At 47.2% G+C, this 25,406-nt stretch overlaps 1 protein-coding gene across 3 annotated transcripts in view; it reads right to left on the reverse strand.

Annotated features, from left to right (window-relative positions):
- Positions 1-4,143: 4,143 nt before the first annotated feature.
- GRIK4 (glutamate ionotropic receptor kainate type subunit 4) overlaps positions 4,144-25,406 on the reverse strand; it is a 312,480-nt gene continuing 291,217 nt past the window's right edge. Inside the window, exons 17-19 of one of the 3 annotated variants that reach the window (XM_060017131.1) lie at positions 23,989-24,117; positions 10,346-10,464; positions 4,144-7,049 (exon numbers count right to left, since the gene is read on the reverse strand). In XM_060017131.1, the coding sequence (XP_059873114.1) occupies positions 6,690-7,049; positions 10,346-10,464; positions 23,989-24,117 (608 nt within the window). In that variant the 3' untranslated portion in view covers positions 4,144-6,689. Of the gene's footprint in view, positions 7,050-9,841; positions 9,926-10,345; positions 10,465-23,988; positions 24,118-25,406 lie in introns of those variants that run through there. The other 2 variants (XM_060017134.1, XM_060017132.1) reach the window with 2 other exon arrangements.

Genomic DNA, 25,406 nt, shown 5'->3' on the forward strand with positions numbered 1-25,406 from the left:
GAAGGACTGGGAGTTTGGGATTAGCAGAGGCAAACTATTATACATAGGATGGATAAACAACTATACGGAACACGGAACTATATTCAATATCCTGTGACAAACCTTAATGGAAAAGGATATGAAACAGAATATATGTGTATATATATAACTGAGTCACTTTGCTGTACAGAAGAAATTAACACAATATTGTAAATCAACTATTCTTCAATAAAATTTTAAAAAATATATATAGAAGGGTAGACTTTGTCAATGGAGAGTTGAATGGGAAGAGATTTCCAGGAGCTGGGAACTGCCAAAGCATAGGCAGAGGAGAAGAAAAGCATGGGATACACAGGATAAATGCAGAATAGGAAGCGGTATGGTTAGACTGCAGGGTAGGATGGAAGGTAGGTGGGAGAAGTGTCAGGAGAAGGTTGAAAGATCAGCGAGGGCTGACTCAGGGAGGGTCTTACATCCTCTGGAAATCATGGTAGGCTCAGTAAATCTGCTGTTTTATTTGCAACAAAAAATAGGGTAGCTGAATCAAAACGTAGTTTCTGAACTCTGTACCTCACTGGCCAACCTAACCACTTTCATTTTAACAATTTCATTACCTGACCTTTCTGAAAATTATTTTCTGCCTACAATGGGCAAGGCTATTGACAAGCGTTGAGTACAGAGGAATGTCAACCTGCATTGCTCTTGTTCTCACTGACTGTGTTCTGCTACACCATCGGCAGAACATTTTACTTGGTCACTTATTCATGCTAGAGGAACTCTGTTTTGCAGCTGATGGGGGTGAAGGGGGAGAGGTTTTAAGAAGTCATCTCAGGCATCTTATCATTCAACTGGGAATGGTTGTAAGTAAAACACCTTTTAATTCATGCATCTACATATAGGTCGGCTTAGAAATAAATTACATCCAAGACCGCTCAGTGAGAACCAATCCACTAAAAGCCAGAAGACTAAACCCAGCAATGTTATCTAGAAGCACGGACACAGGCTGAAGTGATCATGGAAAGTGTCTTGTCTCTTTTGAAATGGACATAAGGAGCCCTGATGGGAATCTGCAGGTCTGTGCTAAGCTCACACACACACACATGCCAGCTTAGCTTATATAAAGGGGAGCAAAAGCAGCGCAGAGAAATAAATTTAAGTCTCTCTGTACAGAAGTAGTTTTTCACTGGATCCTCTTTAAGCTAGTTTTGAAGTCCCGTTACCACATTTGAGTGTGTGGGTATATACTCTCTCCGCTAATGCTGTCCTGTACTGTTTACCTCTCCTTTGACCATCACACGTCACCAGGTTTTGGTGATTTAGTGTGCTTTTCTATGTCCACTTGGGGCTCCAGGATTGCGGATGATGTAGAAATGGAAGTTACATTCTGTTACTTTTAATGGAAAAGATACTAAGAATCTAACCAGAACAATCCAAGCAGAATAATTTTCCAGGCGGACTCCATGTGCTTCAGATAACTGGATGGTTTAATGGACCGAAAAGCAAAATCATTCTGAATGTTCCTGTACATCAGAAATTTGGGGATTTGGTTCTGCATTAATTTTTCACGTTGGTTCCACACCTTCAGTTCTGTATTCACCATCCTTACCCCCCAGTTTCAAAAGTATTTGATCTTTTTCTTTTTTAAAGAGCTCATAATCCACTTCAGATCATTTCATTGATTATTTCTCAGTTAGTCTTTCTGTATTCTGTAGAGCTTGGCTGTTCGTCTCTACAGCTAATCCCACTAACACAACTTAAAGAAGCCCAGGAATGAGATAGCGGTGAAAATCTCTAACCAGTATTGGCAGCAAACAGGAAGAAGCATAACAGGCGAGCTGGAATCCTGCAAAAAGGGACGCCGTGGGTGAAACAAAACAACAGCAACAACAAGCTGTCTCTTACCAGAAGGGCACTGATTTCATCTGCATGAATTAACCATATTTCATTCCCAGGGAGATGAAGGGAAATCTTATTTTTCTAGACGTCAAAAAAAATTTTTTAACAAACCCAAGACACAAACAGTCCTGCTTCTTCCCCTACTGGGAATCTTTAGCCTCTCTGGATGTCTATATGGTTTGTATTCCAAATCACACACTCCAGCACTTGGATATTTTGTGCTTCACTTTCATTGTTTCTTACACGTAAGTTTTGTCTTCCCAGACAGAGGACAGATAGTTTCTTCCGCTTCTTCATTATATCCCACAGAATCTAATGTGGGGCTGTGTACTAAAGAAGTACCTCTCAAGGTCACTCACCAATGTATGAAAAAGTCCCCACAGGGTGAGAGGTCCCTTGGTCCCTGTTCCCCTCTGACTTCAAGAGAGAACATTGGATCGCGCACAAGGGTTACTGAGGAGTGGGCAGGATTCTTTAGCTAATTTTCCAGCAGGAGGATCATTGTACTTATGGGTCTGACCTCCATCCTCTATAGCATAGACTCTGCATATTCTAACCTTTGTAAACAGGGTCAATTCCCCAGACACAACACCGTCACAACGCACTGCTTCTCTGACATGCTTTGTTCAGTCCGACCAGTGAAATATTTAGATGCACGCTCTTACTTAATGTATGGGGAGATTGATACTCAATTTCTTTACGCCCCTTTTTGGCCCTCAAATTTTCTGCCTTTTCTGATCAGAGAGGTTGTTTTTCACTTTATTCCCTTTGTATACTTTTTTCTTTCTTGATCTCAGTGCTATTTCTACCATTTGTTTAATGGCAATATTCATATTTTTTTCATTCATTCTTCAGATTTGGAAATTGGTATGAAATTAACAAAATTTGAATGATAACGTTCTGTTAATAGTGACAGAACTTCTCTTGCCCAGTTGCCCTTAAATTATAATGGGGTTGTTGACCTCTTCAGTTCTAAAACTTGGCGACCTTTTTCTTTGCACCCACACCAGTTGTGAAAGATGATAGATAGGTAGGTAGGTAGGTAGATAGATAGATGATAGATAGATAGCGTGAGTCTCTATTTTTTCTGTGAGAAGAGTTTTCTGAAGTCACATCGTCACCAATCTTTGAGTCATACTGTAGGTTTCCCAGATTGTCAGCCACGGAGGACACTCCGTTGGGCTAATGGCGAGGGATCTGCCTGTGGGGGGCAGGGAGCCACCTTTCACAGAAAGGCACTGGAATAACTCAAGGCAACTAAAAGCTTACTTTTCTCTTTGAGAGGCCCCATAGGAAGCACTAGCTTTAAGTGAAATCTTTATGAAAGGATTCCTTCTCTGAATTTTCCCAACAGGTCTCTTTGTTATTACCCCAAGAGAGCTGCCTACCAGTCAGGGAATCAAATCTCCCTTATCGTGTCCAGACTGCTTTACTGCTGCACACACCCCCTTGGCGGGAGGGCTACAAATGGTTCTCTCAAGCTCCACTCAAACCACCAGCCTGCCGTGTCTGAAATGCCCCAGCCCTTTCTGGCCTCGTGTATTTGACTCCTACACCATAGGGAAGTCCCCCTTGGATTCCAAAAGAAAATTAAACTCCTTGGAATTCCAAACTAATAAACTTTCACAGAGTGGCCCCAGGTGGATTGGTTATCATGATATTTTGGTCTCACCTAACCAATAAGAGGGCCGGTTGGCAAGTTCCCAGGATGAATATTCTCATATAAGCTTTGGATTAGAGGAAGCCAAAAGATTTTCGGCCATCTACATGCTCAACTTACACCCCACCTGGGTTCTGAGGTAGAGATCTGGTGACGATTGGGGCCCTGCAAGGCAATTAAAAGAAATAAAGCGAAGTATTATATTTTAATTGATGTAATCTTCAAGCTCCCAGTGGAATCTGGGGTGATATCTGACTAGAGTTACCCTAGGTATCAATAGATGACTATTCTGTGAAAGTGCATTTAGGAAGACAAAACCCTATGAATCCTGAACTTCATTAACATGTGTATCCGTTTGGGGAGGGGCGGGGGATTGGCTCTGCCTCCAGGACTACAAATTGAAAGAAGCCACCTAGATTTTTCTGGGGTCTGAACAAAGAGCGGAAGAGGATAGGGAATGGAGAGGGAGCGAGAAAAGGGCAGGTGGAGGGGAAGACAAAATGTGGATTTCTACTTTTATTTGCTTTCAGAGTACCTGGATTTTAGACACACCAAGCCATTCTTTCCAAACCCAGACAGCTTTCATCCATCACTAACATTTCAGGGTTTGTTTCTGTTTTATTGTAAATATTGCAGTCGAAGAAAGATAAACAGACAAGAAAAAACGGCTTTATACAGTATACAGAATCAGATAGAAAATACAGAATGGAAAAGAAAGCCGGCAACCAACAGATAAAAAGTGGAGACAAACCAAGGAAGAGACCTAGCTGGTTGCAGATTCACGCACCAGCTTCAGTGAGGTGCAGCAATGGTCCCAGCAGCTAATAGAAAATGCCTAGCGCTGTCAGTCTTATCTTTATTCCGTGAAAGAAACAGACTTTATAAATGATTCATGTGGACATTTATTTCACCAATCCATTTTATAAAAGTTTGCTATTGATCAAGATATCCTGCTCATAAAAACGAGTTTTTTTGTGTGTTTTTTTTTTTTTTTTTTTTTTTTTAAAAAAAACAACCCTTCCTGCCCCACATGCGATCTGACAGTAGGGACCACATTGTCAGAAGCACGGAATGGAGCTGTGGGTCGGGGCAGCACGGCACCATTGCAGTCTGCCGTCCATCTGCCTTCAGGTGCCCTTCCCACCAAATCCACGTTTCTCCAGGAGGCTCTAAGCAAGGTTTAAAAAAAGCCTCATGTCCTGCAGAGCTTGCCGAAATTTGATGGTTTAAGAGGGGAAAGTAAAAAGATTCAAATTCATAAGAGAGAAGAGGTCAGCCTAGGACAAAACTGGCATCCTTTATAGGAACCATCGGGGTACCCCCAGGATGGCAGTTCTAACTAATAATCCTGGCACAAAGAAGATGTCGACCTAATGTCGACGGCAAAAACATGGAATTAAGCTCGTTGTCTTGCAAAGGTGTCTTTATTTTAGTACGTTCAGAACAGAAACAACGTGAGGACAATTTGATTCAAGGTGGTGACAGCGGGGGAGATGGCCCTAGTGGCTGTTTAGTTCTCTCTCCTCTGAATTTTCTAAGTTGACAAACAGAAATTGCATAGAATTTGTTTTCAATCAGAAAATGAAAACTCTCTGTGTGAAACTCCCAACTGGCGAAGCCAACCGAAGGTCAAACAGCTGCTGAGAAGCTTCACCCCTCCCGCTGAGTGCTCCGGACACTGCAAACATCTCACAAGTAGAGAAGTACTTAGCAGGCATCTGACAGCCTGGAAAGCATCAGTAACTCCGATTGTGTAGATGAAAGAGAAGTGAGATGCTTCATGTAAAGTCATACAAGGGGGGCTACTGCCCATGCTTAGGTGAGGACTCAAGAGTCCCTAGTTCCCAGGCCTGTGTATTGACTACAAGACCCTACCTCTCTCCCAGGAACCTGGCAAATTCTTGATTACTTAAGATCTTCCCATATAATAAACACACACACACACACACACGCACACGCACACACACACACATTTGCACCGAGGTCTCACATCTAGTAGCAAGAAATCACCCAATCCATGATAGCCTTGGGGGGTCTGGCTTCATAGGCAGCTACCGAGTTTGATTAAAAAGAGGTGCAGTTGACAAAGTATGCACCAGACCAGCAGGGCAGCCCCATCCTTCCCCACCTGAAGACAGCACGTTCCTGCTGAAGCCAAGGCCACTGTTGGGAAAATTTGTATTTACCCTCTCTGCTCCTTAAACAAGGGCCTGGGATACTTTGTGCCTTCTACTCTCCTCCGCTCGCTATCTCTCTTCTTCAGAGATCACATTCACCAAAGACCAAATCAAACCCAATCATAGGGAAAGTCGAAAAGAGAGAGAAAGAAAGGACAAATTAACCTCTGAAATCCCAGGCATTTCAAGGTCTCTCAGTAAACTATGAGTTAATTGGGTTTTGGCATTTAAAAAATTACTGGACCTTTCTTTGATATTCTCCACCTAATTCACCACCTCCTGCATGACCTGTGGCCCCAGTCACCACACAGAAAGGAGAGTTCAGCATCTGTAGTCTGATGCGCTGGCCGCTTCATATTCTAAAATTTAGGAAAATGGTAACAGGGATTATTGTGACTTCAATTCCCTAACCCAGCCTCCCCCTCCAAGAAAACGAAACAAAGGAATAGAATTGAGACAACAAAGAAGAAAAGGAGGGAAGGAGAGAAACAGAGAAAACAAAAGAAAAGAACATTAACAAAAATATACAAATCCAGAAAAGAAAAACTTCCCTGTTGAGTTTAATTTTTTTTTTTTTTTTCCTGTAAGAACTAGACCCAGGGTACAATGGCCCCTTCCTAGGGGGAAATTCCTCTGATGATGCCACCAATCCATCAGACGGTCTGGGCAGGGACCCCTCCCACCCCGACTCTTTAGTTTTGTTGGGAGGGAAAGGCCCACTGCGGGAAGAGGGGGCTTGTGGCCAGGTGGGAGAGCGTCCCCTGCCACTCGGGCTCAACGTCTCAGCTCCCCGGACCAGGGCGCCGTCTCCGGCTGGGGCGTCAGGCTCTTTGATCGTTTTGTAAAGTTACTGGATCCAAAATCTGGAGAGAAGGGTGGACGATGTACAAGTCCGGGTGCCCCGCCGGCAGTATGGCGGGCTCAGCGCATCCCGCCTCCGCAGCGGGCCGGGGAGCCGAGCATCCTCGGCGGCGGGGCTACTCGGGCTCGCTGCTGTTGGTGGTCTTCTCCCACTCCAGGCTCTCCTCGCTGCGCGCCGGCGACGGCCGCGCCCGCAGGCCCTGGAAGCGGCGGCACTCGGGGCACACGCGTATGTGCGTGCAGCCGCGGGCCACCAGGGCGGCCTCCTGGGCCAGTCTCTGCGCCAGCTGGTCAGGCTCCCCGGCCCCGCACAGCTTGCCGTTGCTGAGGGTCACGGTGCCCCGGGGCCGGCGCTGCTCCTCGGGTATGGGGGGCTGCGGCGGCGGTAGCCCGGCGCGCCGCCGGCGCGGGTGGACACTGTCCTGACACAGGATGATGCTGCGCAGCTCGCTCACCATCTCCTGGCAGACGGACACCTGGAGGACACGAGGAGGTCACAGCCCGACCTCTCAGGACCAGCCCCCGAGGGTCCCCTGCGGGCTCATTCGGGCGCGCGATTAGGGTGCAGTGTTTCACAATTATATCATCTTATATGTTTGAAGGTCTTTCAATCCACCTCCTCACTTCCACCCGCTATTTAATATTCAAACATCCTCCATACCATCCCGCCAGCTGGTCGTCTTGTCTTTGAACGGCTTCAAAGACACTGATCCCACCATGTTGGGAAGGTGCCGCTACCATTTTTGCAGATTACCCTTAAACGCTGCTTCCTTCTACTGACTTAATTCCTCTCCCTGAACTTTTCATCCATCCATCCCAGTTAAATTTGGACCTTGAAGCCGACTAAATAAATAATCCCTTTACCGCATGTCAGTCTTTCAAGCCTGTGAAAAAACAACCATGTCTCCATGAACATTCTGTTCTCAGGCCAAAGAGTCTCATTTCTTTTAATCAGCTGGTTATGGCTGGAAAGGCTGCGTTCTAACAATAACTATAATAACAAAAACAAGGCAATCTACTCCTGCAGCTCTGCCATCTCCTGATAAGAAACTCTTGGGTCCAGCTGTGTTTCAAAATATTTTGAATTTTGACAAGGTAATACAATGCACATAAAATATGTATCACTTCCAGTGGGCTCTGGGGAAGACCCTGTATTCAAACACATTAATATTTCTGTAGCAAAATGAATATACGTTCACACCAGGTGAGTTAAAGACCATAAACAATAGCCTCATACGAGTCCAAGTTAAGGTTTGTCACCAAAAGCATTGGCATCAAACTTACAAAAAGCTTGGAACTTTTTGAGCTTTTGAGGTTTCAGAATTGTGGATGAAGAATCTTGAACCTGTACCACGACTACTACTGTTATACCCATTTCACAGATGTGGAAATAGAGGCTCAGAGAAGTTAGATACCTTGCCAGAAATCACTCGACTAACAAACAGCTGACCCAGAATTTGAACCTAAACCTACATACTGCAGAGCACATGCATGCTCTGCTTTCTTCTCTACTCTGTGCTGGAAAGGACACTTTCTCCCGTTACGATGGGAGAGGCAGCTTTCTGTTCTTTCACGTTCCTTCTTCCAGTCTTCCCGTTCTATCAACAGGATAGTTGTTCTACCATAGTCAAATAGTTAACTTAGCCTTTACTCTTCTTTCTAGATGTTGGGAGAGCGTGAACTCCTCACTGAATTTTTCAAGGTACATCCAGACCACTGGCGAGCTCTTGGGAGAATAACCCAGCGTGCACAGATCCTCTACCTGAAGCAGCTACAGAGAAGTAGAATCCCCTAATGGAACACGGCCTGAGTTAGGACTTGAGACCTGGATTCTAGACCCAAGGTTGTTAGTGAATAGCAGAAACTGTAGTCAAGTCACTTGACTTCTCTGTGCTTCTAATAATAATTACAACAAAAACACCTCCACCTGCCTAATCTATTATATGTGACAAGAACATAAAGACATATATTGATATTTATTGACTGTCAACTAAGTATCAAACACTGTGCTTTGCAGTGGAAATACAGACACAAAGGACTCAGTCCTTACTTTCAGGCAGTGCAATGTCTCGTAGCCAGGCTGATACGAAAATAATTGACACACAGTTTGTAAGTGCTCTATGTGCTGGTTACAGGGGTGGTGGAAAGGAGGAGGAATGAGCAACTTTCTGGTCCAGGGAAGAAGGCAGGAGAACTGTGGAAGGTTTCACAGGGACAGGAACACCTGAACGAGGTCTTAGGAAGAGGTAAGAGCACAGCCATTTAAGGGGTGGACAGAAGGAGAAAGCCAGTAACGCTGGAGAGGGAAGGAGGAGGGAAACCAAGAGAGCTTGGAGCAGGCAAGGCAAGGGAGGAGAGAGTTCTGGAAAGAGCGGTCCACTTCATCAAGGGCCACACTGAGGTCCAATAAGGCCCAGTGGGTTCTCTTTTGGTTTTGTTCATTGGGAGGGGTCAGACCTCTCAGCCATGACCTTTCGGGGAAGGGGTGGGGAGAAGCCAGCTGCCGTGGAGTGAGGCCCGAATGGGAGGCGAGCACATGGAGAGAGAGGCAGTCGGATCACCTGGGCTTGCAAGAGGAGAGGGGTAGGGCAAGAGCTACAGCATCATGGCTATTATTTGAAGATACGGATAAACATGAGCATAGTTTTGGACTTGGGGGAGAGAGCAGGCAAAAAAAATAAATAAAGGGGAGAAAAAGGATAATCCTAGAGGAGCTGAGGAAAGGTGGCAACAAGGCAGAGATGGAGGGATGACCAGAACACCTGCAGAAGCCCTGGGGGTGGCTCCAGTTGTGGGTAAATTTTCAGGTGGGTGTTTTAATTTGGGGCTGGTCACTCCTGAGTTCCAGGTGAGGCAGGAGGCAAAATTAGTCATGGAGGAGCGAAGGGATGTGAGGAGTGTGGGTGATGGCTTGGAAGTCCTACTGGGAAGTGGGAAAGAGGCTGAGCACAGAAAAGGAAAAGACTGGTCAGCAGTGTTGAATGGAGCCCTATATGAGGCTGGACCGCCTAGGTTTATAGGGGTGCTGTACTCTTCTGTACTGTTATCTGCTGTTAGGAGCTGTCAATTAGGGAAGGAGATTTTAGGACGATCAGGAATTGGGAGATTGAGATAGAGGCCAATGTATTTCAAAAACCAAACAATGCAAGTAGCGTGTAATGATTTGTGCCCTGGAATGGAGATGGAATGGGGTAAAGTCGTCTTCCTTCTCTCAGCCTCTTCCATCTGTGTGAAGTTTATATTAACCCAGTTTCTAAGCCACAGGTTTGGGAACTAAACTTATTCAAAATCCCTGAGATGGAAGATGTCATTAGGAGCTCTCGTGAATTGGGATATCTCTAAACAGCTTTACCTGCAAGGCAAAAACATACTTAAGATGGAAGAACCAAAGCCATCGTTTCCATTAGTAACCTGGTACTTTCGCCTGTTTGCCCTTATAACACTACATCTTAAATCATAGTTGTGTTAAGTCTTCGTTGTTTATAAAACATTTTTCACAGATTTATTTGCTGGGCTGTTTCAAAGAAGAATCTGAAGCCCAGAGAGGTTATGTGCCCTTTCTGTGGCTGCATAATTAGTAAGTGATGAAGCCTGAACCCTGAGCTCCTGTCCTCGGAACTGGGATTCTTTCCGCTGTGCTGCTGTTCCATGGGTGCCCCACCCTCCTGTGGGATTTCACAAGTTCTGTCTGAAATGACCTTTGTCCCTGTGTGAGCCTGTGAACTTGGCCCTGCTTGCCAATACTATAGGTCATACCCCTTAGAAGGTTTACCTCGGTCGCTTCTGAGTGTCGGAGAGTCCATAAAAACTCCAACATAGCCATAAAAATGGCCACGATTAAGCCACAAATAAGAACCACAAAGATTCCACCAATATTCTCCATTCCCAGTCCTGTAAGAAAGTGAGAACGAACAAAAAATAGTGTAAAAGAGCTGGGAGACATAATCATTCTACCAAAAATGCTGAATGACCAGAACCTGAGTCCTGTAGACATTTTACACACATGTTCCTTGAGATATAATTATTCTTCGGAACCAAAAATGCAGTGTAGCTGGAGTAGCAGAGGGGAAAGGGCTCTAGATGCAAGTGGAGGAGATTGGCGAGAAGCTTTCTGGGGTGGGAGGGTCAGTCAGTTTTAGAAAAGGGCTAAGGAAAATTTTGATTTAGCATATAGAGACATGATAGCAAAATACCAGTAAATCCTAGCACTTTCATAAAAATTTCATCAATCTTCCTAGTATTGTGTTTGCTTCATATAAAGCAACTGTCGTAACCAAACTATGGATAGAAAAAATTACATTGACTTAATTGTGTCAACGTGTTACTAACAGACTTACTTGGAAAGCAAAACGTTTTATCCCAGATGGTTCCCGAACCTGGCTGCCATCAGAACCACCTGGGAAGCTCAGTAAAGGTATGGATTCCTAACCCTCACCCCAGACATATTGAATCTCTATCTCTGGAGATGCGGCCCAGGAATCTGTATTTTAAAATGCATTTCACAAGGGATTCTTTTCCAGCCAGGCCTAAAATTTGTTTGCAGATTGGTATTTTGGGAAGCACTGTGTATGGCTAAGTTCCTTGAAGGTAGGCAGTTTCTGATTGTAACCTCATTGCCAAGCATGATACCCGGCATATCATATATACTCAATACATATTTCTGGAATTATACGGTTGTGTCCAACACTGAGTTAGCTATGTAATTGGATGCTTTTTTTGGTACTAGAGAAACCCAAACGTTAGGGGAGTGTCAGAAACACATGAAACCCTGATTCAAGAGGCGCCACAGTCATAAATCAAAGAGCATCTTTTATCCTGAAAAATGCCAAGAGGGAAGCTTATGTCCTGTGCTGTTGGAATGCCTGCACACTTGAGTGTTTGTTCAACCAGCAGTGCCTTCATGGGACACAGAGCTATGTCGGTGTCAGGGAAAGCCAGCTTCATACAACACTGAGATGAGCCATGGATCAGAAGCAGAAATCTGACACTGCTTCCTACACTTTGGAAAGCTGGAAAAATGGCCCTACCTAGCCATTTTACGATTCCTTGGGTTTTCTCTCACAAAGACTCACATGGCTGTCTGTTGGTTTTTTGTTTTGTTTGGTTTTGAAAATAACACAGCTCGGCACAGTGCCTGCCTACACCAATAATCTGCTACAATGGCTCCAAGGGCTTACATCATGAATGTACCCAGTGGATGGTATACTCTGGTCTGCTGGTCCACACAGCCAACTCTTGGGTACCTGTGTGAGTAAACATCCTCTATTGTGAATAATCAGAAAGAGGAGATGACTTAAAAACTCAGTTCTAAGGGAAGGCACACAGCGTTTGGAGTAGATTTCTACCCTCCAAGAGGAAGGTGCTTGGGCTTCATTTGTTCACCTGCCCCCCTAACCTGGGACCATTTGGGCAGAAGGCTTTTAACCATAGGAACATCCGGGGACAAAAGGGCCACTTAAGGGGGAATGCAGCAAGGACATAGCTGGGGTGTCCAGCCACAGATTTAGGGGTGGTGAGAACCGGGTATTGGGACGTGCATCTGAGCATCATGGACAAACTAGTTTCTCCAGCCAGCCCATGTAGAGAAAGGGCTCCCCAGTGAAGGGGAAGTGATGACTGTGATACCAAAGATGCCCACCTGTTCAGGTAAACAGAGCTCCAAGTGACTGGTGAGGTACCACAAGACTTTCCTGTCACCTTGGGATAACTCTGCCTGGTGTAGAAAAAGACTAGGATCCCCTTGAAGGGCTTCAACCTCCCCTCGTGTTTCTGCAGAGCTGTTCTCCCCTCCTCGAGTCCAATTCGGCCATCTGGACTCTAGTGTTTCCCTGTCGCCCTCAGTCACCATCCCAGCCCTCCCCAACCTTTCTCCCCCTACTGACTCTTCCCCTCAGTGCACACACACACTCACGTCTTTCCCTTCTTAAAGAAAAATACAAAATCCTTCTCCCTCCAGCTCTGTCTAGTGAATACCCTTCTCTTTCCTTCCTTCCCTAGGCAAGATTTTTGAAACTGTCTATATCAGAACTATGTTAAGACAGTCCTTAAAAGGCTTACATTTGGAGACCCATCCCACATGAAAGCAAGTAGGAGAAAATGCACCCACATCTTATGTTAAATGCATTTTAAAAATTTTGCTTCTGATGTGACGGAGCGGCAAGCAACAGTTAATGTATAATTGGCTGTGATTTCTCAGCAGTCGTTCATACAAGAGAATGTTTGCAAAAGGAGAAAAATCAAACCAAAAAAAAATTGTTTCTAGGGCCTCCCTGGTGGCGCAGTGGTTGAGAGTCCGCCTGCCGATGCAGGGGACACGGGTTCGTGCCCCGGTCCGGGAGGATCCCACATGCCGCGGAGCAGCTGGGCCCGCGAGCCATGGCCGCTGAGCCTGAGCGTCTGGAGCCTGTGCTCCGCAACGGGAGAGACCACAACAGTGAGAGGCCCGCGTACCGCAAAAAAAAAAAAAAAAAAAAAAAAAAGTTTCTAAATGTAATGAAGTTTTTATGAATTATAATTTAAAAATTAATGAAGTCGAAACAATGTTACATTTTGGAGATAGTTAATTACACGTCTTAATTTGATTTAGCAGTTTTCTTTTTGCATTTTGAAGCTAATAATTTTTTTCAGATCTCAAACATAATTTTGAACACTTGAAAATCTTTTAGGCGCTAGGTGGTCTGTCTATGGTATCTAAAGGAGAAAATGATTGCGTCTGAATTCACTTTTATTCTCTCGATATTCACTTGTCATCCCATGAAATTTTGTCTTGTACCACTAAAACCAAGCTCACTGAGGTTACCAACGAACATTTTGTTTCTAACCTATCGGAAAATTTCCAGTCCCAATCTTAAGTGACCTCTGGTAACACCTGACATTGTCAACCACACCCCCTTCTTGGCATTTTTTTTTTTTTTTTTTTTTTTGTCCATGCTGCGAGGCTTGTGCGATCTCAGTTCCCCCACCAGGGATTGAATCCAGGCCACAGCTGTGAAAGCGCCGAATCCTAACCACTGAACCACCAGGGAACTCCCCCTTCTTGGCTTTCTATGAAGCCATTGCTCTCTGCTGTCCACCAATCTTCTCAATCGCCTTTGCCTGCTCTGAGGCATATTCTCCCATTTCCCTGCATTTGGCCTCTTATCTCTCCTCCATGCACTGTCCTGCTGATTTTGCCTCCTAAATACTTTTCAATTTCTTACCTTCTCTCTCTCTCTCTCTCTGCTACCACTTCCCTAGCTCAAGGCCCCACCATCTCTTGCTTGGACTTTGGCGGCATCTCCAAAGTGATTTCCCTGCTCGTAGCTGTGTCCTCCTCAACTTTACCGTCCACCTAGTTGCCTGAGTGATCTTTCTGATCAGAGATGCTTTCTGATACAACATATGCCGCTCTAATATTGCATAAAATAATAATTAGTTTCATGTTATATATCTGGATTTCCCACTAGACTGTGATTCCCTTGAGAGGAAGAGCCATGTCTCGTTCAACTCTATAACCCCTGGCACATCGTAAGAGCCCAATAAATGTTTGTTGAAAAAATGAGCTGACAGAAAGAGGATAAGGACATCCCAGGTGCAGAACCATGAATTCTCAAAAGCTTTGGATACATACTGTGATATGTATTCATTCCTAATTAAATGTTGTTTAAAATAATCATAAAGTGGGCCAGCCCTCGTTCAGTGCTCCCAGCCTGGTGGCCTAGACTGCACTCTGTGGCTGGCCAGAGTGGGACTGAACATGGTGTGGACGATCCACAGCATGGACTTGACCACACGCGGTCGCGGGCAGGTGTGGGGGGATGGGATAGGGTTATAAATGGACAGGTGATCTGTGCTGGGATAATCTTGATCAGATCAGGGAAAGCTTCTTTGAGGAGCTCAGGTTTGAACAGGATGCTGGTAGAAACCATGAGTCACTGAAACACCCCACAGCCTCTCTTTCCCAGCTTCTCGCGTTTCAGGGCCAGCATGTTAATCACGGGTGTTGGCTCCAGCGTGCTGACTCCTGGCTGAGTGGCCCCCTCCTCTTAGGAGCGGGGCTTGTATACCATTGGTGCCTTTAGGAACTTATTGGAAAGTGGAAGCAAGAATAGATTGCTGGCAGAGTCGGAGTTGAGAAACAGATGGAGCGGGGAGCGGGAAGCGGAGTTAGGAGGCAGCAGCAGTTCCGTTAACGCTGTCGTTAGTCATTCTCCTAGAAGTCAAATGCCTTCCCCAGCTCAGAGCCCTCACTCAGAGGAGCCTGTCATGTGGACTCCCTCCAGGCTGACCCCAAGGCCCTCCACACCTGCAGGGGAGTCATCTCATCACTCCCCCTTCCCTTCTTCAGACGGGACCTCACAGAAGCCATCCAGACAGATGGCGTTGAAACTGAGATTTTCTCCTGACACTTGAGTCTCTGAGCCTCAGCTAGGCCTTGGCCATAAGACTGTATTAACCGAAATGGAATCAAACTCTCCCCACAAACTCCTGGTTGATTGAAGACCAACTGTGGTGTGTCACTCACAGATTGCCCACAAATACAAATGATAGTTGACAAATGCAAATGAAGAACATCGTCTCTAGAACTAGAATGGCCACCTGGAAGGGAGAATCTGAGTAGATTTGAATCTCCACCCACCCACCCACCTGCTCTGTCTTCCGTTCTGACTGGCAAATAATCGCTTCTTGGATTCAGGTGCGCTTATGTCCCAGCCCTTAAAACCCATTCATATCTCCAGATGGCACTGTGGAAATTTGTAACTGCGATGCAGGAAAGCTCATTCTGAATGGGAGCCTGGGAAGCAAAGAGGCAGAGTCACAGGAGCCACAGAGCAGGTGCAGAGGGAGGAGAGACCATTATACCACAATCCCGTCAAGGGACAGTGTATTTAGTCTTTGACTTTGGTCAACACATCTTTCTCAAGAAAGCTCCCGTGAGCTGAGCACTATGCTAGGTGCTGAAGCTTGGGGCAATCTTCCACATTGAACATATTTGACAAAAACATGGATTCTTTGACCATTTTGACTTTCCAGCACTTCCTAATGCAGAGCTACATTCACCTACATCCATGCAAATACATTAAGTGGGCCCATCTCCATGGACTTATCTGTTGTAAACAGCAACTTCACGTGCCCATACGTGAGCTGACCCGTATGACCTTCCCAGAAAATATAAAGCGAATCGTCATGTTCGCACTGCTGAGGACTGTGAAATACTAAGTTTGCCATTTCTTCTTGCATTGACCGTGACATCTGTTGACTAGACCTAGCAGATTCTGGAGACGGTGACGGCAGAAGGGTAGAGGAAGGAACGCAGAATAGAAGAGGGATGGTAGAGGCATCTGATAAACATTGCAATTTATCAAAACACAAGTTATGGGAGAGGTACTTTACAATTTATCAAAAGATGAGCTCAAGCACCTCATTTAAAAAAAAATTCTCTACCTCATTCAATTATTAAAAATACTATAAAGAAAGTCCACGGTTGGCATTTTACAATTAAAGAAATGGAAATTCAGAGAACTTCAAGAATTTGCCCAAAGTCTTCAGAGCTCCGATGTGAAATCTAGATAAATCTGACTCTGCCCAGCTAATATTTATAAAAATAAAGCTGACCTTTATGAATGTTTACTATGAGCCAGGTTACCAGGCTAAACATTTTAATTCAATCCTAACAGTTGCCCTGTGAAATTGGCACTACCCTTACCTCCATGTTCCTGACCAGGAAACCAAGGTACTGGAGTCAGCGAACTTGCCCAGGCTGGCGAGGGGAAGTACCAGGTCCAGATGGAAGCCAGAGCCTGAGCCCGTATCCCTACCCCCATATCACTTCTCCCCAGAACTCGGGGCCCCCATGGTCCCTCATGCTGCAAGGGGCGTGATAACAGACCTCCACCTGGCTCCCTGTGACTGAGTTCATTCCTAGGACCACGCCACCCTCACCCCCAGTGACTGGGGAAGTGAGACCTATGTACGGGCTATTAGTTCCACTTATAAAATCCCCTTCTCTCCTTGGGAACATTACAGCAAATGTCTGAATCGATGATCCATTGACTTAATCTTGGCTCACTTTCCAGACACAGTGGGGCTGTGGTCTTTGTAACTGCTGACCTCCTTTGACGCAGACACACTGGGCCATGGTTCACCTCTGTTCCCGATCGCGCTTTCTGGCACCCCCTCCCCCGGAGTTTCCCCGTCTCTTAGCAGAGTCAATCTGATTTGATTAGGAAGAGGCTTCCTCGGCAAGCATCACTTCGAGACACTATCTAAACTCCCATATTCAGGTTTCCAGTCTTGGCCCTCTCCAGAGAAACCAGAGAACCAGGATAATAGAGCTGAGCCCCCAGGGAAGAAAGAGAAAGGAAAACGTCCCCGCGATTCCCCCAACCCCCCTCATCACTCGCCCCCGCTCTTGCTAAGATGTCTTACACTTTCATTCCCGCCGTGCCAGACAGCAAACTTCCTGCTCTCTAAGGATTTTGTGAGTCAATGCCACCGGCCTCTTTTCCATCCTTGAAAGGGGACCCTGATTTTCACAGCCTGGTGGTGTATTTATGTTCCTTTGAAGCCTGATTGTGAGCTTGTGTTTTTCAAGATAAAAGTATTTAATTTCCTTGGAATTCACCGACTACCTTTTTGTCTGGTAATTGTTCTGCAAAGCCTTCGGTAATCCAATCCCCTTGAATTGGGATGCTGGCCTCTGTGAGTGGCTAGCGATATTTCTTTTTATAGGAGTTGAGTGAGAAAATAAATAAAATAAGTGTTTTTGAAAAGACAAGGCAGAAGAAAATGAAACAGCTTGGAATGAAGCCTGCTTCTTTTTGTAATTCTCCAGTCTTCCACATGATCTGCCATTGCGTTTTTCAACTGTGTATGCAGGTAGCTGGTCACTGAGCTATAGGCAGGGAAAGAAACGGGGAGATGAAGCCAAGGGGTAATGTTGAGGTTCTCACCAGAGCCAAGTAAGACCTGACAAAGAGACTCAGATGGTGGCATCATCCCAATGTTAGGATTCTTCTCTGGAATTTGGCAGTGATACCGGAGCTGTAATACTGGGTTAGAAGTGGAGTAGCGGCAGATCCTTTCCTTTGAAATTTCTCACATTTTAATAGGATAATGAAGTAGAAAAGGATTACATGAGGCACTGCACATTGTCTGGTACATTGCAATTGATGTCACTCTCAGTTTCAGAGATCTCTTGAGAACAGGACCGCCCTCACAGTTCCCTTCACCTCCATCCCTCTCTGTCTTCTCCATCTCCTCCTCCTTTCTTTAGGCACACGTGGAAGCCAACTGATCCCAACCACGAAAAGAAAGATCCCCTGGAAGCTGCTTTGGAAAGCAAATGAAAAGGACTGCCCTTTGTTCAATTTGAGACACAAGAAAAAACATGGTCCAGCGGCTCCATTCCTGGCCACCATGAAAGACTTAAAGGAAGAGATCTTTCAGGCCAGACTGGTCCCTGTTCTTCTGCCACAGGACAGGGGGTGTCTCTCGAGCAGTGAGTTTTATTCCGGAAGTTCGATGGCTAATTTGTCACAGGGAGACCAAGCAGTGGCTCTGTTCCTTCCAGGCTAGTGCTTCTGGCCTGGCTTGGGGGAGGTCACGTGGACTTTCATTCAGCCAGGAAGCCTTTTAGTCTCTCTGAGTAATGTCTGTTTGGGTCTCAGCCATGGCAGAAATGGGGCCACTGCATTAAACTGGCACTAGCTGCTGCGGCTGGGCTGGGAGCCGAAGCCCTGGTTCTTACGGTGATTTGCACAGTATCTCCCAGACAGACCCCTCTTGGACATCACCACTTATTAATACAGCTCCCCCTCTCGTTCCCAAGGACGACCGCATGAAGGCAAGTTAACATCGGCTGGTTGGTAGAACCCTAGCATTTTCCGAAGCACGTGGGACCTGGGCAGGATGTCTTCCACTGTTTATCTTCCCTCTTCATCTGCTCAGTTCCCTTCTCCGTGCCAGGGAACATTCGGTCCCCCAGTGCAGAGTGGAACGAAGCCTCCTGATCAGTCCTTTCCATCTTCGCTGGGAGCCTGCTTTCCCTGTGTCTCCTCTCCATCCATCCTGAGCTCTGCCGTCAGACCAGTCTTCCTAAAATTCTGTAGAACGGGGAAGAATATCCCAAGCCAACCACTCTGCAAAAACAACGGCTTAATTTTCCTATAAAGGTACCTAACATCTACCTCAAACTCCCGTTTCCACCTGATTGCCAAAAATGTAGCGATTTCTTTATGTTTAAATTTCAGGGGCTTCCCTGGTGGCGCAGTGGTTGAGAGTCCGCCTGCCGATGCAGGGGACATGGGTTCGTGCCCCGGTCCGGGAAGATCCCACATGCCGCGGAGCGGCTGGGCCCGTGAGCCATGGCCGCTGAGCCTGCGCGTCCGGAGCCTGTGCTCTGCAACGGGAGAGGCCACAACAGTGAGAGGCCCGCGTACCGCAAAAAAAAAAAAAAACAAACTTTAAATTTCAGATTTACATTCAGTTAAATACGGTGTTTTCTCTGTTCCCCCTTCACTCCCGGATGTATTTCAGGTCTGGGGCTGGGAAGGAGATTATGTGTCATGGGGGTGGGGTTAGATGTCCCATCCTAGTGCCAGATTCCTCTTAGAATTCCAATATCCTTGTCTGGGGCCCCAGAAAATGCAGATCTGTCCCTGGGACCTCTCTGCCCTGGGTCCCCATGTGCCATCTCTCACGCACCCACTCCACCGTGGCGTGACACGTATTTATGGGGCATGCCAAACTCCAGAAGTAAGCAAAAATCTCTTTACCTCTTGGTATCCCCAACGAATCTAGGAGTTCTCTCTGGCACTCTCTCCCTCCCAGCAGGGCACAAGGCTCCTTCTCAGGGACCTGCCACATTCTAACATATCCTTTCCTGGTCTGCATCTTTTTATCTGGTTCGCAGACTGGGTGGCCTGGCTCTTTGAACTTCTAGTGTTAGCTTTATGCAAAGCTTCCTTCAGGTACTGGCCTTCTGTATTCCAAAATAGTGATACTTTTTTAGCAAATCAAAAACCGTGACTTCTAAGAACATAGTCTCTGCTGAGTTGGAACAACTTCTTTTGGAACTTAAAGCCAATAACTGGACTCCGTTCTTCCCGAGGCAATGACTGTGCCCTGGGACCATGAATGCCACCGACAGCTCAGAATTCCATCCACAGCACCTGCTTTCCTGAGGCCACATCTCACTCCAGAACCTTTGAGGTCTTCCACCAATGTCTCCAACTCGGTCCACTGTGCTGTTAGTGTGCCAAGGCATATGCAAAGCTCTGGGGTGTGTACAGGGCATCTTCCTGGGACACTGATTTTACTTAGAGTCTAGGAGTGAAAAGCATTTTTCTATTACATAAACATGCCCCTATTACACTGTCAGATGCAAAATTCACATGTGTTTTTAGGACAAAACCGAAGAGGAAATTCCAAACATGCTGGGCTGCTTTAGACTCTCTCCCCAGATCCCCAAACATGCATACTCAGGGTCCTCTGCTATTAATTCTTTCCCTGGGAAAGTTTGGGACATACTGGTTTGCTGTCCACATGCCTTGACCTTGTTTTCAATGCCCTCTTAACTCCAACCTCATCCTACTTATCCAAACCAATTTCTGAGTGTGACAACTCTGTTCCACAACCTTCCTAAAGCTGTGACTCCTAATGAATGCATCATGGCCCAAAGTCTCTGTAAACCTTCCCCGACTATTGTGCAGAATTAATCACTTTGTTCTCTGGGCTTCATAACACTTTCTGTCCAGCTCTATGAAAGCATTCCTACAGTGCAACCATTATAGTGATAATCTGTGCCTCTCTTTAAACCTCTTGAGGGCAGGGCCATGTCTCATTGTTTTTCATACTCTCAGAGCCCAGCACAGTGCCTGATACACAGTGGTCTACATGGGGTGTCAGGGCTCCTGTTTGGGGGGGAAAAAGACTTAAAAAGTAGGACCAGTCTGGATGTTCTTGAGATGATTGCCCATTCATTCATTACTTGTTCATCCTTTCATCAAATACGGATGAAATGTCAGATAATATGCTGGTCACTGGGATAGAAAAATAAATAAGACACAGACCCTGCACTTGAGATTTTCATAGTCCATGGGGGACAACTATCAACGGACAAACCAATGCCCTGAGTGTTCATCTTAGAAAAGCTATGTAGCCTTGAGGAACCTGGAGTGGACGGGCACACTCGTGGCTGTGGGTACTATTCAGACCTCAATTTCTTCTTTAGGCCTAGATTTTACAATAAAATCGGTTCTCATTTCCTTTGCACCAGCGCTTTGCTGAGCGTTTAACATGGTTTATCTAGTTCAGTCTTCACAATAGCCCAGGGAGGTGGCATTATTATTTCTAGTTCTATTCTCCAGAGGAGGAAACGGAGGCTTAAAGATGCTTCACAGTGGATATAACAAGGCCATTTATGGAGTGGAGTCCATTTGACCCAGTGCCTGTGACCTTGAACCCTGTCTACACTGCCTCAGGGGAGAGAACCAGCCTAGTGGCTGTCAGCAGAACAAATAGGCGGGCAGGAGGGAAATATGTGAGACCCATTCTTAGAGTGGGGCGCGGGGGAGCCCATTGGACTTCGGGTGAAATATCTAATGGGAGAGAGAGACAATCTAAATTGAGGTCCCTGAGTGAAAACTGTAAGGTCCCAGCTCCTGTGTCGTCTTCCCCATCCTTGTCAATCTGCTGCCCTCCAACTGTTTCTCTATAGATTAGCGGTGAAAATAAACACAAAGAAATAAGGGCACAAAGGGGAAGGGCCTGTGGCTGGGCTTAGGAGTCAAGGATGAAAGGGGAAACTGGACAGTTGGGATCAACTCAGTAGTGAGTCTCGAGGGGAAACAGGCTCAAAGAGATCAAATAGGGTCAGGTTTATAAAAGAAAGGAAAGCCAGGAGATCCGCAACTAGTGGTAAGGAAAAGAGGCGGGAGGCCCGGAGCAGACAGAGCTGGCAGCGGGGGGCCGGTGGGTTCCCTGCACCCCTCTGAGCCCTTGCTCTTGCCCACCCCCTGTTTCGCGCCGGCCTCCCGCATCTACAGCATCCCTGCATCCCCGCATATGTTCAGTCAGCTGTTCAGAGGCAGGAACAACCCAAAGGAGTAGAGAGCTGTGAGCGTGAAGGTTACTCGCGAAAGCATCATAGCACAGTTTCATTTGCCACCTTAGCGTGGCCCAAGAGGACAGTAATTGGTGGCTTTTGACAGCTACCGGTCAGTGGCTCTAATCACACATCCCACAGAGCCCCTACTATGTGCCAGGCTCTGTAGGGAGGCCAGGGACACAGAAGCGGGTGAGACGGGTCCACATCTAAGGTGCCATCACCCGGGCAGAGGAAACCAAGAGTTGTAACGTAGTGTGTTGAGGGCTCCGTCCAAAATCACAGAAGGCACCCGACCCACTGTGGGGAGGGGCAGCTGGAGGGTGACCAGGGGCTTCTAGGGCAACAGAAACCTGGACATTTCTCCTGTTTCACTCTGGGTCCCAGGTCCACCTCTCTGTTTCTATTGGGTTCGTTCAGGTTTTTCCGTAAGATGTTATGGAACAATCCAAACGAACTTTTCGGCCAACCCTAAATTTTAAATTACTCCAGATCAAAAGCTACTACTGTTTCCCTCCAACTCCTTGGTAAGATGGCGCTCCTTCCCGCCACTCTGAAGTTCATTGTTCCCACAGAAAAACACGGATATATATTATCTTACCAACAATCTCGCTTTACTTTGACTTTTCGGGCCCAGTCAGATTCAGACTGCTTTCAATCCATGAGTCTTTTTCTGGGGAGGGGGCAGTGGAGGCACATCCTGCCATCCACACCTTCCCGGTTTCGAACCGTCTAGGCAGCCCAGATCTCCCCACGGGAATCCTTCTTCTCACACCCACACCACCTGCGGTCCCCACTCGCAGCCCTGCCCGCTGCACCGATTTCTGCCTCTGTATCCTCCCTCAAGGTGCTTCTTGCCTGCAATGTCCCGCTCCCCGTTTCCTTTCCTATACTGGCCCTGGGCATCTTCAACATCTAGTGCGTTCTTTCAAATCCACGAAAGTTTTCTGATACTTTTCTCTGTACCTCCCCCATTTCTTTTTTTCTCTGAACAAACAGAGTCAGCCTCCTCCACCTTTGACCTTTGGGGAGTGGACAGCCAAGAATGGTGTGGCCTCCCACTGTTCCTGCAAAGGAAGGGGCAGCATTTCCTCCAAACGACAAAGGGCTTGTCCCTGTAGGTTCACATTCCTGAGCCCTCTCCTCAAAGGATCAAGAGGCACAGGGAGACCCTTAGAAACACAAAGTCATTCCCTTACTGTCTCATCCCGGATAATCACTCACGCTGAGCAGAGAGGGAAGCAGTAACATCATTCATTTCACTCCCCAGCTGCCTCCCCAGGGCCGAGTGTGCATAGGTAAATTTGCTGCATATTTTAGCAAGGCTGCAGTAGATTACTGGGGTGACATATGATTTATTGCGCAAGCCAGGACACTTTGAAAATGAAAGGGCATTCTAAAAATAACTAACAGGCATTCACGGATCTACAATAGATGTACCCCGAGACTATCCTGGATATGTTCCCCCTATAGAAAATGCTGGGTGTTCAGGGACCCTCGACACTCTTCAACTACACGTCAGTCAGGGACTGCTTTCTATCCAGCCGTATTTATCATTCATTCAATAAAATATCCATGTGCCAGGCCCTGTGGACAGCCCTGTAAGGAAGACAAACCCTGCCCTCATGGAACTTACATTCTAGTCGAAAAGGCAGAAAGTAAACAAATGAATAGAAACTATACTATCAGGTAGTGATAAGCTCTGAAAAGCAGAGCCCAAGGGAAGGGGAGAGATGTGTGGCGTGGGGAGGGAAGGCCTCTCTGAGGGACCTTCTGAGGGAACAGTGTGCAGACCCCGAGGTGGGAGGGGGCTGGGAGGCTTGGGGAACAGGAAGAAAAGGGGGAAACAGATCAGGAAGGGTCGGGAGGCCATAGAAAGCTCGGATTTGATTCTGAGTGAGACGGGAAGCCATTGGAAGGTTTGCGCAGGCCAAGGCTGCGACCTTACGTGCGTCTTACAAAGAATCACCCTGGCTTCTGGTGGAGAGAACAGTGCAGAGGCGCCAGCATGGGAAAAGGAGCCCAGGCTGTTGTAATCGTATGACTGTGGGGTGCTGGTGGCCTGGGCCGTGGGAAGAGGTGGTGCTGGCACAGAAGTGGCTGGACTCGGGAAGCATGGCAGGGGTGGCATCTCTAGGACTCGGGAGCGGGCGGGAGCGGATGCCGCACAGTAAGCCCAAGACCCTGGGACAGGGATGAGCCCAGCCAGTCCCAGCCCGGCCTTCAGCTCCTTCCGAGGCTTGTTCTCAACCTGGCGTTCCTTGGAATTTGGATGCCACACGAGTAGCTCTGGTCCTCCAGGCAGGAGGGGAGGCCCTGGCCACCCTTACCTTTGGCTCTGTGGTCTTCCTCCTTGGGGCACTTGCCCCCTTCCCACCACTTGCGCTTCAGAATTTCCAGACGGTTGTTCTCCTGCAACTGGAGAATGGCCAGATCAAACTCGTCCCGGAAGACGGAGCCTGTGGGTCACAGGAGAGCCCGGAACACAGGACGTGAGCGCCCCCGTCTGCATCTCTCTGCTCCCTCCCCGGCAAACCTCCCTGCCACCCTGCCCACGTAACATAGGAGGGGAGGGACAGGGGTCCCCCCGCAGGAGCACGGCTCTCTACTGGCTCAGACTGAGGACTCTCCGCGCCATGCAGGGCACCAGGCGTTTCTACTTTCCTTCTCTCCACGCTGACTGGCACGCCCAGCCCACGGCCAAGACCCCAGCATGGGTCAAGTGACAGCCTTCCGGGCAGCTGTGCCGCCCACCTCCCCACCCAGGCGCCAACACTTTCTACCTGGGTGAACCCACCTCCCCACCAGCACGCGGGAAGCTGGTTGCAAAGCTCCCGGTCCGCCTGCCCCTGGGAGGCCGAGGAGGGAAATCTTCTCTGACACAAACCTCGCAATCAGTTGCCTATTTTCTACTTTATTGAAATTAGTTTCTCTGCCATTTGTAACTCTCACTACATTACACCCGACAACTGTTTACCCGGAGCGGCCACCAATGAGAAAAGGGCCACCCAGAGCGAGGTGGAAGCTTCCTCTCTTCCGTCTGTGTGGAGAATCGGTCTGGGGCACCCCCTTTCCCGCACAGCTGCCTGCTGGGTGCCCCAGAACCCCTGGCCCCGTCCACTACTCCGTTTACATCGCTCCTCTCTCCCTCCTCAGACAGAAGGCTCTGTTGAGTGCAATTCTTTTTAAATTTTTCGTATGGGGTATGGTCAAGGAGCTTTGGTTCTGGAATGTAGGTTTAATCACAAAAACAGGCTTAAATGAAACCGTGGAAAGCTCGATGCCCCAGCACAGGCTAAGGCCTGAAATTATTAAGAAAAATCATTACGAAAAAGCTGCCAGGAGGCTGGAAATGAACTAAGCTGCCCAGTTTTCTTGTCCAAGCTCTGTAAAGGCCTGATGTGGACAGACGCCCCAGGGAAAAGGGCTTTGTTGCAGGATACAGGCAAAAGCTGGAACAAATAGATTCCTGCTCTCAAACTTTCATGCACACAGGAATCCCCTGGGGATCTTGTCGACCTGCAGACTCTAATTCAGTGGGTCTGGGGGTGGGGGCTGAGATTTTGCATTTCTCACAAGTTCCAAGGCGGTGCCCTGCCGCTGGGCCATGGGCTGCACTTTGACAGGTAAGGAACTAGATCAGCTCCCAGATCTCTTAGCACTCTAACAGCCCATGACTCCATAGATAGAACCTTCCCTGCTACAGATGCAACTACCCTTGGGCATTCAAACCCCAGGCCTGCAGCGC

The sequence above is a fragment of the Delphinus delphis genome, chromosome 8 (assembly GCF_949987515.2).
Source record: "Delphinus delphis chromosome 8, mDelDel1.2, whole genome shotgun sequence".
Lineage (NCBI taxonomy): Eukaryota > Metazoa > Chordata > Mammalia > Artiodactyla > Delphinidae > Delphinus > Delphinus delphis.